Source organism: Pavona decussata, unplaced genomic scaffold (assembly GCF_977016875.1).
Source record: "Pavona decussata unplaced genomic scaffold, jaPavDecu1.1 SCAFFOLD_12, whole genome shotgun sequence".
In the NCBI taxonomy this organism is placed as follows: domain Eukaryota; kingdom Metazoa; phylum Cnidaria; class Anthozoa; order Scleractinia; family Agariciidae; genus Pavona; species Pavona decussata.
The window spans coordinates 676067-692621 of record NW_028145435.1 but is presented as its reverse complement, the minus strand read 5'-3'; the positions used below and the strand labels follow the sequence as shown (position 1 = coordinate 692621).

General features: G+C 38.0%; 1 protein-coding gene and 1 pseudogene across 5 annotated transcripts in view; both read right to left on the bottom strand.

The window, feature by feature from the left end:
- The window catches only part of LOC146487925 (uncharacterized), a 44354-nt gene that overhangs the window by 3322 nt on the left and 24477 nt on the right, over window positions 1–16555 (bottom strand). For 4 of the 5 annotated variants that reach the window (XM_085125583.1, XM_085125591.1, XM_085125600.1 and 1 more), the window contains exons 6-9: window positions 16394–16510; window positions 15851–15964; window positions 10268–10384; window positions 1332–1586 (exon numbers count right to left, since the gene is read on the bottom strand). In XM_085125583.1, coding sequence (XP_084981709.1) covers window positions 1332–1586; window positions 10268–10384; window positions 15851–15964; window positions 16394–16510 — 603 coding nt within the window. The remainder of the gene's footprint in view (window positions 1–1331; window positions 1587–10267; window positions 10385–15850; window positions 15965–16393; window positions 16511–16555) is intronic. The other variant, XM_085125613.1, reaches the window with a different exon arrangement.
- LOC146487926 (uncharacterized protein KIAA1958-like) lies at window positions 5747–7297 on the bottom strand (annotated as a pseudogene).

Here is a 16555-nt window from a genome sequence, read left to right as displayed (position 1 = left end):
GGTTCACCAGGTTGGTTTTGCAGATATTTCACAAAGCAGTGGTAAATCGAGCTTCAAAACTGGTTTCTCCGCGAAGGGACTGGGGCGAGTCTTATGAAAACACCTTTATTTCCGCGCAAAATGCAAATTAAGAATTTTTTTGTTAGATGCAAGTCAGATTGAGTGATACTCAGTAGTTAGCTAGAAATGAGCGTAAATTTCTTATTTTGCCATTGTGCGCAGTAGAGATGCGCACTGCAAAACAGGGGAATGACCTTAAAGCCAAAATCCGAAATAATCGCAGAGTGCAATGAAGAGAAAAAAGAAATAGAAAGATGCTTTTTTTAACCAATCTGCCTCTTTAGTACCTTTGAGCGCTTATAACTGAAGATGTACTGATGCTACTCACCTACAGCATTATAATTCTCGCCCGTACCTTGACAGAAATAACGGAACACAAATCCAATTGGGAGTGTACACTGCAGCTAACTCCTAAACCCGTATAGGAACTTCAATATTGACGTCTGTTTCGATTCCTCAAAAGATACCTTTCTAATCGCGACCGCAAGCTACTGACGATAAAAAGCCGTCATATTTATCTTTCTGCGCTGAGGCCTACACAGAAAGCAGAGGGCTTTTAATTTTACTCTAATGCGCAAGTATTTCAGCTTCTGGCCCCGGTTGCTCAAATAGCAGATAACTTTATTCAACAGATAAAATGAATTAGTTGGAGTACAATTTGTTCGCTGGAAGCTGATGATTAAATAAGTTTGTCCGTGATAAGTGGATCAAAACAGACTGTTTCGCCGCACAAGAAAGCGAGCGACTTTGAGTAAGTTTAAGTATAGTGTGCCTTCAACGCCAACTTGAAATTGTAAACAAGTGAGTTTGCGGGCTTATCGTGTTTTTTCAGATTGTGTATGTAATAAGAAGTCTAAGTCACAAACACTGAGATATGGCCATGCTGATACCATGACATAAATAGTCATTTTTTCTTGCTCGGTGTTTACACGTCCTTTTTAGACCGAAAAGAGCAAGGTAAAAGCAGTGTCACACATCGAAAAAATAATTGGCTTTGTTGGAAGCTTGCGTAGTGGTTTTTTCCTATTTTACAGCGCACGAAAGCTTTCGGAGAGAAATCGAAAAAAAAAAAAAATCAAAATTAATAAAACTAGACCTGTTTTCCCCTTCGGCCTTCGCGAGCCTCCTGCGCTCTTGGAAATGAAACAACTACTACGCAGGCTACTTTGTTGGTAAACGTTTTCGTCGGACTACAGCGAATCCATGAATATTTAATCCAGAACAATACTACGAACTGAGTGAAAATCGCGCTACCATAATTTCATACTTACGTGCTTTTGGACTAGACCAAGACTTGTCAGTGTATCCACCAAATGTGTAATTGCCGACTTGTATTATAGTGACAGTGGGGCCCTTGGAATCACATCCTTGGTGAAACTGAGATACTGAGCAATCTGTCAGGGCATGCCAACACCTCACAAACCTACTGCGGGATGAATTCTGGAGGACTGGCGCCAAATACAAATTCAGTTGGTCCCGGTACTTGCTGTCGAGGCCTCCAAGAATTGAAGATGCAGTGAGAGCACCTAAACAAAAGTAAAAGTACAAGATTTCAAGGGACAAGCGCAAAAAATTTTCTTAAACTACGCATAGCAAATCGCCGAAAAGTAACGAAAAGCCGAATGAGTCATTTAATGTAAGTTATTTGTCTGCTGGCCTTGAAGAAACCACTCTTTCTTAAACAGGGAGTTAAAAAACACTCTTCATTCGACCTATACTCTTAGCGGATACCCTTATTAAAATGACATTTCTGTAGCCATGCATGTTGTCTTGTTTAGATAAAGGTTTTAGCGCACCTGAATAAAACACAAACGAGGCAAAAAGTTGAGCTATTTCTTTTTCTGTTACTTTTGTTATAACTAGGTCTGTCAGTTATGCAAAGTTATCTAAAATTACTTGAATCTTCAGTTTGTTGCACATTTACAAATTTTCCCACCCCTCCCTATAGATCACTCGCAAGTTTTCAGACTGAAATCTCTGTGCTTTATTTAATATGTAAAAAAAAAAAAAAAAGGGCGGCAAGTTATTCGTAAGGGGTTTCAGTCCTCACGAGGCCGTGGACCGACTGCCTTTATTGTTTCGAAGCACTAAGTACGAGTTCTTGACATGACTTCTCAAAAGAAAGCGCTGAATAGAGAGCATTGACCAGAGCTTACTTTTTTTCACATGTTATTGTGATTATGGGTAGAGTGCACAGTGCACACAGCACTTGCTTGCATGGCTGTAACGAGTCACATACAAGCGACTACTTCGTACGGATTTTCCATTTTTTTAAGCTTTACCAAATTATTAGTGACAGTTAAATTGCATTCAAGTTGATTACACAGTTCAGGACAACAGGTTTGCAGCAACAGTGATTAAGCATTCATCGTTTCAAAGATGGTAATGAACGTTTCTGGTCAGAATAAGGCGGATACGTATAAGTGTTTGTTTTAAACATTTTATATTTGCAAGTAATTATAAATGATAAGCAATCGTTTCATTACCGTATTGCGCTCCTCATTAAAATGCAAACGTTGAGTCAGATGAAAACCATTAAGATTTTATTCAGGTTATTCATTGGGAATCGAGATTCATGCACATGCACTTTATGAGTTGTTAATGAGTTTACCTATTAAACAGTTGCTGAACGCTCCTCGCCAGCGAAAGGTTGTACGGTATCCAAGATTCCCGGGCTCTTTTAGTTTGTTTTTGAACTACTTCGCAAAACGCATTACAATATTGATTAAAAAAAAGTAGGGGTCTGGTTTGCTATGGCATTCAAAACGCTTAGTATTTTATCACAGAAAAAAGGCTTTTCAATCGCTTATCAGTAATATTTATTTAATGTGTTAGAGCAGAGCGTTTTCCAGCAGCTTTGACGTGAAATCTGTACGTGTAGCGTTCAACGACATTTTCACTTTTTTTCTCAGTGCGCGAGCGGGTGGAATTCTGTCAGTCATGCACCCTGATTTGTTGCGGCAGCGCGTCGGAATTTTTCGATCTTACCTGCGAACCCGGGCGGATTTGTTGCAGGACCTGGACCTTGTTTTCTTGCGGAAAAAATAAAAATGTTCGTATTGGGAAAAACGGCGCCCTCTGTCTTGATAACACGAATTAGATGAGTTGCTCCTTAGCTTGTCAAGCTCACAAAGATCCCCCTTTGCGTCCATTACTCGCTACTTTTAGGGTTAGCATGCACGAACCGAGTGTTTAATAGGTGGCTTCACACTAGAGCTTGTAAGTATAATCTAAGTGCACTTGAAACCTACTTCGAGTGTGAAGGGGTAAAACCTACCAACTTGAACTTTACTTAGTGACCATGGAAACGTTCGTAGTTCAAAGAAGCCGAAGTACGCCGCCAAGTATGGCCAACACCACACTTGAGAACGTACTTGACCAATAGGAAAAGGGAAACCAATTGAAAGCCACGTGCTGCGGTGCCAGAACAGATAAACATTTTGCTGTGAACTAAAATCAATCAAAAAAAATCAAAATGGATGGCTGGAGATACGCCTCGCAGTTTGAGGACTCCGCGTACCAAATCACAGAAAGCGTTGAACGTTGGATGAATCACGCGGAAATGCATTTTCCAAAGCGGATCCATGTCGCGGTTAGCTAAAAGTAGTCTAAACTAATTTTGTGGACGAGGCCATGCCCAAACCTTGTGGCGATTTCTTTGCCGAAAACCACGTTGCTGAACCATTCTCCACTGAACACAGAAGATATCGCCTGTTCTTTTGTGTTGTCGCCAAGTTCTCGTAAACAATGAAGTACCTATGCATTTCCTGTGATGTTAAAACTCCCTGAGTTAAAATTAAAGACAAAAAAAGAGTAAACAACATCAAACGTTTTTCCGTTGCAAAGGCTCCATGATTTTCCGGCGAGCAATCGCATTTCTGATTTTACCGCGAAAGATGATTGACAGCTTGTGCTTCAAGTGTATACTTTGTCACCAGGTGTGAAGCCAAGTTTTCTAAAGTGCGACTTGAGATTTTCAAGTGCACTTGAATCAAGTGCCTACTTGAAACTAACTTAGCTTGTAGTGTGAAGCCAACAAATAACACGCAAAAACTATTATTCAGTAAAGAATAAACTGCAAAGGACCGCGAACGAAAATGGAAGATCTCATCAGTGAGAAAGATTATCAGAGAAGTTTACTGAAGGGTGGGGAGGGGTGGGAGGGGGGGGGGGGGGCACAAAGAGCCCGCGTTGACCTGTATATTCGTAATAAGAAAGCAAACATCAACAAACTTCATGAATTTTCCAAATATTTATGCAATTTATTGGTCACTTGGCTTGATGTTTCCATGGCAATAAGACTTTCATAGCCCATTTTCCACATTTTTGTTTTTGAACTTTTTATTTTAATATTGGTTTTGGTTAATTTTGAAGGAAGAAAGGAAGAAATAATAAAATAATATAATGAATGAGGGAATGAACGAATGAAAATGGATGGATGAATGAATGGACGAAAGTAGCTGCATTAACATTTGATGTATGACACACACGAATGTGGTACCTTTACTGATGGCACATACCAATGTTAAATATTGTCTTGGCCCTGTCCTTATATTTCAAAAATAAGAAGGTCTGACTCTCTTCAACTCCAAGGATTCTAATTGGATGGCCCTCCCCTCTGGAGCCCTAACTCACCCCCCCCCCCCACCCCCACCCCCTTCCTCAACTTAAATAATAATGTACCTTCCTAAGTGGATGATTTTATAAAGTTTGGTCTATTTTTCCTTCAGAAATTATGAGAAAGGGTGCTGTATGTTGTCAAGTTCATTCTCATAGTGTGTCTGTCACAATGATTAAGACTTCCCTTCCTCTCTCATTGCAAATAAATAAATTTCTTTTAAATTCGGCTTATATATGAGCGAAATGTTCGGAGGTACTTCAAATGACCCTAGGATTTACGAAAGACCAATATTATGTCGATTGAGAACTTGCCATGGACATTGAACGCAATTATTAACCTGTTTTACTATCTCGATAATTTAAAAGTTATAATTAGGTAAATCATTTACGCGAGAAAATATCTTCTACTCCACATACAGACGTCCATGGCCTTTTCTTTTTCTTTAAAACAAAGGATATTCAAGGAAAGAAACTTAATTAAGCTTTTGTAACGAAATTCATTATTTGTTTCGCAGGAATTGCTCGGGTGCGCCAATGAAACAAAGAAAGCTGTCTTACATGATTGGAAAACAAGAACTGCTGCACACGTATGACATAAGTTACGTAACTTTTGAATGCAGAGGACCACGTGACCCATAAAAAACTGTTCTGAATACTTTCCATTGACGGATCTCTTGTAGTGCGGGAGATGCACATGCAAGACATAGAGATTACTTCATGGTTGGTGAGTGCGTACGATTTTTATTCTCGAGTTGTAAAGAATCGCAAATGAACGAGTGAGCGCAGCGAACGAGTGAGTTTGCGATTCTTCACAACGAGTGAATAAAAATCGTACAAGCGAACCAACCATGCGGTAATTTGATTATTATATATGTACTGAGATATTACAAAATAATGTTAACAACTATCAATTGCTCGGTGAAATCAAGACAAAGACCCCAACGAGTTGCGAATGATTTTATTCGAGCAAACTGAACGTACAAAAATTCATATCAACATTAAAGTTATTCAATGACCTGAAGAAAATGGAATAAAGTCTACTTTTAAACAATTCTTTAACTTTAAATGACAATGGAAATTTTCAGCTTTAAATATCGCCGTTCAAAACCGTAACTATATAAAACTTGAAAAAGTTGACTGTTTTGTAAAACTAATTATAGTAATGCATGCATTCTAATCAGAGTCAGGATCCAGTACTTTTAGCCTTTTGTACCTCTTTGGAGAAGACTTCGCCTCAACTTCTTGGATTGCCAACTTCGGGGATTGATTGAGGCTGTTAATAGAAATGCTGAATTGACCTCCACGAATAACAGCGCCCGTGAAAAGCGACATCGCTTGTTGGTGATGATCTGCCGCCGAGCGAACCGCCGAGCTAGCTGAAGCATCAGTGAAGCATTCTCCAACTTGAGATGAATTAGTGTTCTCTAAGCTATGCACATTCCCGGACATCAGTTCACTTAAAGTACGAGACATTTTTAAATGCTGTTTTTCAGAAACTACAGAATAATTTGTCACACTTGAAGATTTTTATGTCCCGACAGTTGAATAATATCTGTCGCTGGGATGTCGTTGTTTGTTAAAGTTTGGATCATTGTTTTGCGACCGCTATGGTTCTTTACATTGGGCCCCAGCCCGGCTTTTTTTGCCATTTTTTTCATTAACAAATTCAGCTTGTTCACGCCAACGGCTGACTTTTTAAACTATGGTTTAGAAAAATCTTGTTTTTTACAGTTATTTACTGCTAGATAAAATGGCGCGTTGTTGTCGTTCATTTCCGACGGCCTTTGCTCCGCGTAGAATTTGTAAACAGTGGGATCTCTTTCACTTCCCTGAGCCGAAAACATTTTCGGTTTTATTTGCCTGACATCTCTGGGATTTTCTCCGGTTTGAGTCTTAGTTTGTCTCTCATTATACTCTAAAAATTCCTCGCCATTTGTAGTTTGGCGTAGTTGCACATCGCCCCAACACATGTCTCTGTGTTCCTTACAACCACGGAGACCGAAATAGACTGTGTTGCTGAACCAAACTGTATTCAGTAGAGCCTCAGGAGTTCACTTTCCTAACAATCCTTTGTCATACAGCAGTTTTATGTCGTCTTCTGTGAGGGGAACTGAAGCGTTTGGTTTATCGCCTTTGCCTTTGTTCTTGAGATCTCTTTGTTTTGATTTTAATGCCGTTCGTGCTTTTTCAGACTCGACGTCTCTCATAATGCTGTAGCCGTAATTCTTCTTCTTTAAATACCGTTCAAAACTGGCCATCATAGCACGCAAGGAAGTGGGTTCGTAATCTTCGTTGTTTTCTTTCTTTCTTACTGTTATGATAAATTCGCTGATGAATGAACTCAGTTCGTGTGGGGGAATTTCTTCTACAGGCATTGACTCGTCTTTTAGCCTCAAAAATTCCTTAAGCAAAGCAACATTCTGTTCAGTTTTCTTCCTGGTGTTTTCGTTTTCTTGTCCTTCAATAAATTCCTCTACTGAAGTTATATCTGCAAACCTTGAATTGCTCGAAGAAGACGCCATGGCTTTCCTTTTGCCTAGTGACACCGTCAGTGAAAGGCGGGAAAACCGATACGATTTCTGTCACTAGTGAAAACTTTCGTCTGTGGCTTGTGATTGGTCATACGGTATTTTTCACTAGTGAGAAAAATCGTACAACCAATCAGATTGCTTGTACTCTGCAACGCATCATTTTTATTTGACATATTCATTTTGCAGTAAATCTCAGTACATATATAATAAACCACTTTACGTGTGAAGAAACCAAACTGATTGTACATGTAGGGTTGACATAACGGCAAAGGGCAATTGCTGCAATTGTATTTGGGCCAATATTTCAAAAAGTACCACCAAGTAGAAAACGTTGTAACGTTAGCTATTCTGCTCATGCCTATTGGTAATTGAGTTTTAAATTTCAAATTGTAAAGTTTTGGTTTTTGTTACTTTAGCTATTCCTCTTAAGCCTATATGTTTTTATGGTATCTAATTACGTCTCCTCCTGTTTTAAATTGTAACGTCTTCAGTTTTTCCTCTGGGGCAGTTTATAAAATACCCTGAAGAAGAAAGGCCGTGCATTTCGAAATTTGGAATAATATATTCCCTAACCGTGGAACCAGTCTTGAACAATCACTATTTGTCAGAACCCTCACTAACTTTTTTATTAATTTAATTCTTTATTATTATTGTTTATTATTATAAGTTTTTTTTTGCATCCAACACAGCGGCAACGCGGATTCCTGAATTACGTCCCCTAACGTCAGATGCTTTGCATTGTGAGCCCAACGGCCTTCTTAATCAGCGGCATGGGTGGACCGCAAACATATAGATTTAAAATATATATATATATATATATATATATATATATATATATATATATATATATAATAAAAAAAAAATCGGTTTTGGTTCATGTGAGAAAATAAAAAATAAGGTCCTGCTCACTTCAAAATACATGACGACGTATTTTCTTAAGGTGATTCCATTGAATTGCATTGCGCATTCTTACTGCCCATATTTTCTACGTCATGATGTGATGTTTCCCTTGGTGCTATTCAGTCTCCAAAACGAGCACCGTAATCTATCTTTTTTAGCTAGTTGTTTTAATTTATATATAATATTACGATCTTTTTGTCTAAAATTTTTGCGAAAAAAATCGAGGACATAAAAATGAGCTAATGCCAGAAATACGAGCTTGCCCACTACACAGGGATATAAAGTATATAGTGAATCAAAATTTCGTTAGTGATGAGTAACACTTGCAATTGTATAACTGGTAGGATTGATATTTTTTTTTTATCAATATCAAATAGTGTCAGTAATGGTTAACAAAAAAACAAAGACGTTTCGGATATATAACCTTTTTTCAGTGTATGAGAAACCGTTTTCTTCGGTTTTCTTCCATACTGAAGTAGGGTTATATATCCGAAACGACACTTTTTGATGTTCATTAAAATATCAATCCTACCAGTCACAAATTAAGTAGTGATACTGAGAACTCGCACGCAAGAAACGGTTTGGGTCGATAATCTTTCATATTGTGCTTCCCTTCCGAGAGATTTTTATCTTCCAGTGCCGATTATGCTTTATGCATTCTATGTATAACGTTTTTCAAAGTTCTGCTTTACCTATATCAGGCCCGTAGCTGGGGGAGGGGCAGAGGGGGGCTTGAGCCCCCCCCCCCCCCCCCAGATTTTTTGAAAGTTAAAAAACAATCTGCCAAAAAATACATAATTAAACCAAATTAATGGGCAGCAAACAGTCTTGAACTCTGACGCTGCAAGTCCCTTTTCACAACTTTTAAAAAGTTGTTTACTACCTGTATCCTTGGTTAACAGTTTGTTTTATATACAACAGCAACAAAGGCACTCCTACTTTGTAAATCGGAAGGAAGAACCAAAATGGATCGAAATCAACCAATCTTAAGCCGTAAAAGCTATTGAAATAAACTACTTGTTTTCTAAGACATCCGCTCATTTATAGCAACACAAATGTCCCACAATGCTTCCACAGAAAAAAATTGTCCTCATTTCTTTACGTCCTCCTTCAAACGTAAAATAAGGAAATTTCACATGGTAGTCCACGTAAAAAAAAACGGCAAAAAATGTACCAAAAAGTGTGATGCAGGTGCAAAATTATTGTTTTACTTCCTAAATCTACCTTTTTTTGTCTCGTTTTGTTTTTTTAAATTGTCGCTGCATCTTAAACTCCCTAATCAGTCCGTGTTTTGAGTTACGGGGGGCGGGGGGGGGGGGGGGTAGTTTTGTTTAATTATTTTGCTAAGCGCCCTCAGTTGTTTTAGCCTTACGACTTGCATATAATATGCATCTTCTTTTACCACCAGGCATGGCAATAACTGATCAAATAAACTTATTTTCGAAAACGAATGTGCAAGTGATTATGGGGACGAATTGAGTGGATCGAACCTCTTTCGCAGAACTACCTTTTTTATTACATTTCTTGAAATAATACATAGTAGTAAACAATCACAGAAAGTTTAAGGAAATTTTCACGTCAACTATTATTTCATGGGAATGGTAATCAGCTTAATTAAAGCTTAATTATCTCTCAAAAGTGCGTGGTAACCCTACTATTTACTTTTTGGATTTTCATAATTCTTGTTCAGATCAGCTTTATCCCACTAGTCGTTAACTGCTCGAAAGCACCTTTAAATGAGTAGCTACTATCCTTAAGAAATCAGAGTCCCTTGGACTATTCCGATATGCCCAGAACGTATCCGCAGTAGCGAACTTATATTAATTATCTCAAAGACTACTTAAAGTTTCGAAAGACCAGACGAAAGCTTCCTACAACTTCCGCACCGGCCGCGACTTTCAGTAGCAGGAACTTCGCCTCATCCAGTCTGTATGGAATAGAAAACCTTTATCTAGGTGAGATCGAGAGACCAATGACCCTGCAAGTGCTTTGTATGGAAAGTGGAGACATAAAAACGAGTAACCCATAGGACCTTTAAGTTTTTTTTATTATTATCAGCTCTTTATGTCTTAAAAACTAATAACAACAATGCTTCTTTTTTTTAGCTTAAAATTGTTTACAAAAGTATCAAACAACAGTAATCAAATTGCCCTTACCTTCCACACATGTTTCGCCACGGAATCCGCTCATGCACTGACAGCTATAGCCTCCTCCTGGTTCATTGGAGCAGGTTCCTCCATTCAAGCATGGACTCGAATCACATGATATATTTTCTGCAAGGTAATGTTTAAAGTACTAACCATCCAACCTTCAAAGAGGACAAATTTTGCATGAACAATCAAACCAACAAGAAAATAAGAGATGTACAAGTGCCACAATGTTATGATCTTCACAAGATTTAGTTAACAAAGTGTAATTCTTTGTGATAGTATATTTTTATCAGGTGTCATAAGTATTGTGGAGTACGTTGTACGCTATCACATAGAAATACAGCTGCTGTGTATCCACAGCAGCCGTTATTTTGTGATGTAAGATTGTATTACGTCATGTCATGTCGTATAATAGGTTTCTAACCAACTGTGAGGTTGATTTTAGAAGTAAACACTGTGCCCATGATCTGGTAGTACAGCCTTTTAGGCCGAGTAATCTGTACGAATGGAAATATTTTTATGTCTCTAACTTTTCGCAACCCGATCCTGTGCTAGAAACCCACTGGCTATATCGTGTATTTTGCAGAACATGCAGGTGTCAGTTTGTTCTGTAGAATACAGATAATTCAAAATCTCCTAATTCGCTGGTTATAAACGCTGACCCTTCACGTTTCTAATGTGATCAATTGCAATCATAAGCTTTAAGAGTGAATGTCAGCAAAAATCGAAGAAGATTAAAAACATGTGGGCGCGGTCAAAAAATCGATTTCGCTAATACTTTGTTAGTTTGAAGGCCTAAGTAAGTAGGTAAAGGATATAAGGTTAGCTTTTTAAAATATTCCATATAACGGCAGAAACCATGAAAAACGTTCACCCTGCCCGAAGCTCGGATTTCACCATGCGAGAACTCGAAATTTTACACATTTCAGTTTCCCCCTAAACAGAAATTTACATTGCTGCAAACCTTTCGTCACTATGATTTAACACAATGATTTTTTCTCAGTCAAAATATAGCAATTGTTTTCATCTCTGCTCGTTTGTGAACGAACTGAGCTCGGATAAAGTAGAGACACTTTTCTCTATTATGCAAAAGTCTAAAATAAAATCCAAATTCAGCGAGAAAAAAAAGCTGACCCGTAGTGACTCAAATCCCCTGACACTTAGATAAAAGACAGTTCAGTCATCGAATTTTAGGTGTACAGTTTTAAATCTTTGGGATCTAGCAGAACGTTTGCACGAACGCCCTTCAAAGTTTGATAAATTTAGTAGACAATTCAGCGCCATTGACATCTACAACTATACAATAACAAGGCATAATAGAATAAATTAACTCCTCGGCCAAAGTTTGTATAAAAAGGCTTAAAACTATTTTCAACGCTTAAAACGTTTAAAAAATATCTTGATGTTAAATATTGTCTACACGGGTACAACAAACCGACAAACACCAAAATTACCACAGGATAAGATAAAATCTCTCTCGCTTCGTGATCTGCAGTATGGAGCGCCAAACCAGTCAATATTGCATATTATTTATATGGTCTGTTCCACTTTTTATGTGGTCAACTTCACTTTTTATTTTTACAATAACTGTCCAAATTGGATGCCAGTAAAACGCGGGGTCGGAGTCGGAGTCGGAGTCGGGGCCGGGGTCGGGGTCGGGGTTGGGGTCTCTTATTTTATTATTTAATTTTTTTTGTGTGTGTCTTCTTATTTCTTTTCTTTTTCTTCATCACAAACGTCGATTTGCATCAGTAGTCCATCATTGTTATATCTCGATGCTCTCAAACAAACCCACAAGTAAAGGAAACGAAATGCAGTGAAGCTCATTTGTCAGGTACATCACTGCAAACGATCCGCGTCACATTTCAGTCAAGTCAGTCGAATATAGAAGCTGCACAAATTTGTTTTCTAGTTCAGCGCCGAGTTCGGTATTGTAGAAAGTGACAAGACAAAATAATTTTACCTGAAAGAAGGGGTCTTTTTTAACTTAATTTTTGGATGCGTGAATCTCAGTGAAGAGTGACAAGTCTACGCAACACCCTCGCGCGTTTTAGCCTTTTAAAATCTTGTTGATACGAGTATGTTTTTTTCAGAGCTTTTTTGGTTTTTAAAGGCCTGCGCAACTCCCAAGTATTTGTAGTGGGTTTGGAAGATTTGATAGTGCCTAGGATTTAACCATCGTATGCTCAACATCACAGGTCATTTGTGGGTCAAATAAGGATTAAAGCTTATAAAAAAAGTAAAGTCTCTAAACTCGATGCAGTCCCGAATTCTAGCGGACATTGGTTCCATAATTGACTACCATTTATTCTTCCGAGAAACGAAATGAGGCAAAACGTTCAAGGTACGAGTATATTTTCTTGAACTAACAAAAATTCGTGAACTAGAATGTGCATGAACTTACTATGAACACCCTGGCCGCTTGCCATGATCGTATTCGTTTGTTACAGTCAATCCATGTCACGCGTGACAGTATTTCCGAGAATGAAATCATTATTCGAATTCCTCTTTGTAATGTCCGGTATTTGAATTGAATGTTGGACGTTTCTCTGGAAATCTTTCCTAAAAAGACGCATTAACTGAAAAAGGATTCAAAATACTTGCAAATAGGGAACAATTGTTATTCTCGAAATGCTTAATACTGTACTTTAAAAGAAAAATTTAATTCAAATTAAAAAAAAAAACGGTGTCGCGTGACGTGGATTGACTGTAAAACTCCCTTCCTTCCAACGTGTTTTTTACAATAACTGTCCAAATTCCCGCACGCTGATTGGCCTGACGCTATTGTCTATAAGAGTACAGACAATAAAAATGACGTCAAATGTAACGCGCGCGCTTTCTCAACGAAAAAAATAGCCAATTCCGCTCGTATTTTTCCCATGTCATTGTAAAAAACAAATCGACGGCAGTTTTCTATGGTCTATACTCTTATAGACCATAAAATGACGCCATAAAATGTCCAAAACTTGGCAGTGAAACCACTCGCCTGCGGCTCGTGGTTCCACTTGAGTTTTGAACATTTTTTGACGTCATTTTATGGTCTATAAGAGTATAGACCATAGAAAACTGCCGTCGGTTTGTTAAGTGGAGGGTGATGGTTGAACACGTGAAAAACGATTTAAAGCCCTTCCCATGATTTATTATTACTATTATTATTATTACTATGATTATGATTTTGATTATGATTATGATTATGATTATGATTAAAAAAATATAATTAAAAAAAGAGACCCCGACCCCAGCCCCGGCCCCGTATTGCTACTGACACACGTCCAAATTCCCGCGCGCTGATTGGCTCGTAGCTATTGCCTAATAAGAGTACAGACAATAAAAAAGACGTCAGATGTAACGCGCGCGTTTTCTCAACGAAAAAATATAGCCAATTCCGCTCGTACTTTTTCCATGCTATTGTAAAAAACAAATCGACGGCATTTTCTATGGTCTATACTCTTATAGACCATAAAATGATGCCATAAAATGTCCAAAACTTGGCAGTAAAACCACTCGCCTGCGGTTCCACTTGAGTTTTGAACTTTTTTTTGACGTCATTTTATGGTCTATAAGAGTATAGACCATAGAAAACTGCTGTCGATTTGTTAAATGGTCAACTTTGGATTTTTTATATGCTCAACTTTGGATTTTTGATATGCTCAACTCGACTTTTATACGGTCAACTTGACTTTAATATGCTTAACCATTGACTTTTTATATGCTCAACTTCACTTTTTATATGGTCAACTTTTGATATTTTTTCATATGCTCGACTCGACTTCTTATATGCTCAACTAACGCATTGCAGCCGCCGGCAGGCAGCACTCAAACAAAGATGGCTGCCAACAACGAAGACATTCAACAGATATCCTCCGCGGTGCCATTGCCATACAAACACTGGAGGCCATTGGAAACCTACAGACTAATGACATCCGAAATTTGGCGGCATCAACGGCTACTAACAGGACATCTAGTAATTCTATCCCGCCTACAAACTCAGCGTCGATTGCAACCGAGCTTTGTCGAATATTTCCAACTTGCAGCGCACGTGGCAGGAGTACAAGCAACAGAAAACGGGTTTCCTCAAGTTCTCAAAATTTGGGTGACCTTTGAAGAGCATAGTCCACAAAGATCTGGATAGGAGCACTCGGATTTTTCCCCGAGTATGCCTGTGTCACTTACTGATATATACATCATTCTCATTTACTCACCATACTTAAAATATTCCATCACATTGAATCCAAAATTGTTGTTATTCTAATTTTTTAGTAAGTGCTCGAAGCATGTACGGAGAATTCGGATTTTCTGTTTCCGAGTGTGCCTCTTTCACTGACTGCGAAATACATTTGATTCGATTTGATCCCAGACATACACTCATCAACGTTGAAATCCTGACAGTATGCAGAACGTTTGTCACATAAACCTTTAGACAATATTTAGCATCAAAATATTTTTTTTAAGCGTTATAAGCTTTGAAAAGAGTTTTAAGCTTTTTTTATACAAACTTTGGTTAAGGAATTAATTCATTCTATTTTGCTTTGTTATGTAGAGTTGTAGCTTTCAATGCATGGCGCTGAATTATAATTTTTGTCCGGCGTTCGTCCAAAAGTTCTTTTAGATGCTAAATATTTAAAACCGTACACTTAAAAATGAGTGAGTGAACTGTCTTTTGTCTAAGTATCAGAGGATTTGAGTCACTACCGGTCAGCTTTTTTTGTCGCTGAATTTGGATTATTTTAGACTTTTGCGTGATAGAGAAAAGTGTGTCTACATCATCCAAGTTCAGTTCGCTCTCAAACGAGCAGAGATGGAAATTCCTATGTTTTGACTGAGCAAGAATCAATGTATTAAATTATGCTAAAGAAAGATTAACAGCTATGTAAATGTCTGTTTAGGGAGAAGCTGAAAAGTGAAAAAAAAATTGGAGTTCTTGCGTAGTGAAATCCGAGCTTCCGGTTGGGTGACCGTTTTTCATGGTTTTCTGCCGTTATATGGAATATTTAAAAAAAAATAATCTTATATCCTTTACTTTCTTAACTAGGCCTTCAAACTGTCAAAGGATGAACGAAATCGATTTTTTGACCGTGGCCACGATTTCTTTGATTTTTACTGACATCTACTCTTAATTACTGTAATAAATCTGGTTTGCCTACTCAGTTAGCACTTATCGCAAATGCGATTTAGCCCAAGTTCGGAGAAAAAACTTGCAAAAGCGGCTAGTAATCAGGTTCTTCTACAAATCAATGAAGTTCTATCCATTATCCGTTACATAAGTGAGTGGTAAAAGTTGTGACATTCGACTAACGCGGCAATATTTCCATCGAACATCATGGTCATCAAAGAATGTTAGAATGTTAATATTTTTCCACAAAGCAAGATTAAACATTTCTTATCATTTCCATTCTATAAAAACGCTGCAAAAGTATCATTAAAGCTGTCGAAAGCTATGGTTTTTTTTTATATATATAGCGAGAGAGCGATCTCTAGAGTCTGTTCGCATCCAACCATTACGCAATGGGAACAGCTTTTACAATGCTTCTTTTTTGAGCTGAAAAATCTTCCCAAATCATAAAACAACAGTAATCAAATTGCCCTTACCTTCACATGCTTCGCCACCAAATCCGCTCTTGCACTGACAGCTATAGCCTCCTCCTGGCTCATTGGAGCAGGTTCCTCCATTCAAGCATGGACTTGAATCACATGATCTATTTTCTGCAAGGTAATGTTTAAAGTACTAAACGTCCAACCTTCAAAGGGGACAAATTTTGCATGAACAATCAAACCAACAAGAAAATAAGACATGTACAAGTGCCACAATGTTATGATCTACACAGGATTTAGTTAACAAAGTGTAATTCTCTGTGACAGTATATTTTCATCAGGTCTCATAAGTACTGTGGAGTACGTTGGCCACTATCACATAGAAATACAGCTGCTGTGTTTCCACAGATTGTATTACGTCATGTCATGCCGTATAATGGGTTTCTTACCCACTGTGAGGTTGTTTTTAGAAGAAAAAAATGTGCCCATGATCTGGTAGTACGGCCTTTTAGGCCGAGTAATCTGTACGAATGGAGAAATGTACAGCTTTTACAATGCTTCTTTTTCTACCTGAAAAATCAGTAATCAAATTACTCTTACCTTCTGCACATGTTTCACCAACGAATCCGCTCTTGCACTGACAGCTATAGCCTCCTCCTGGTTCATTGGAGCAGGTTCCTCCGTTCAAGCACGGACTAAAATAACATGGTGCATGTTCTGCAAGGTATCGTTTAAAATACTACATTTCCAGCGTTCACAGAG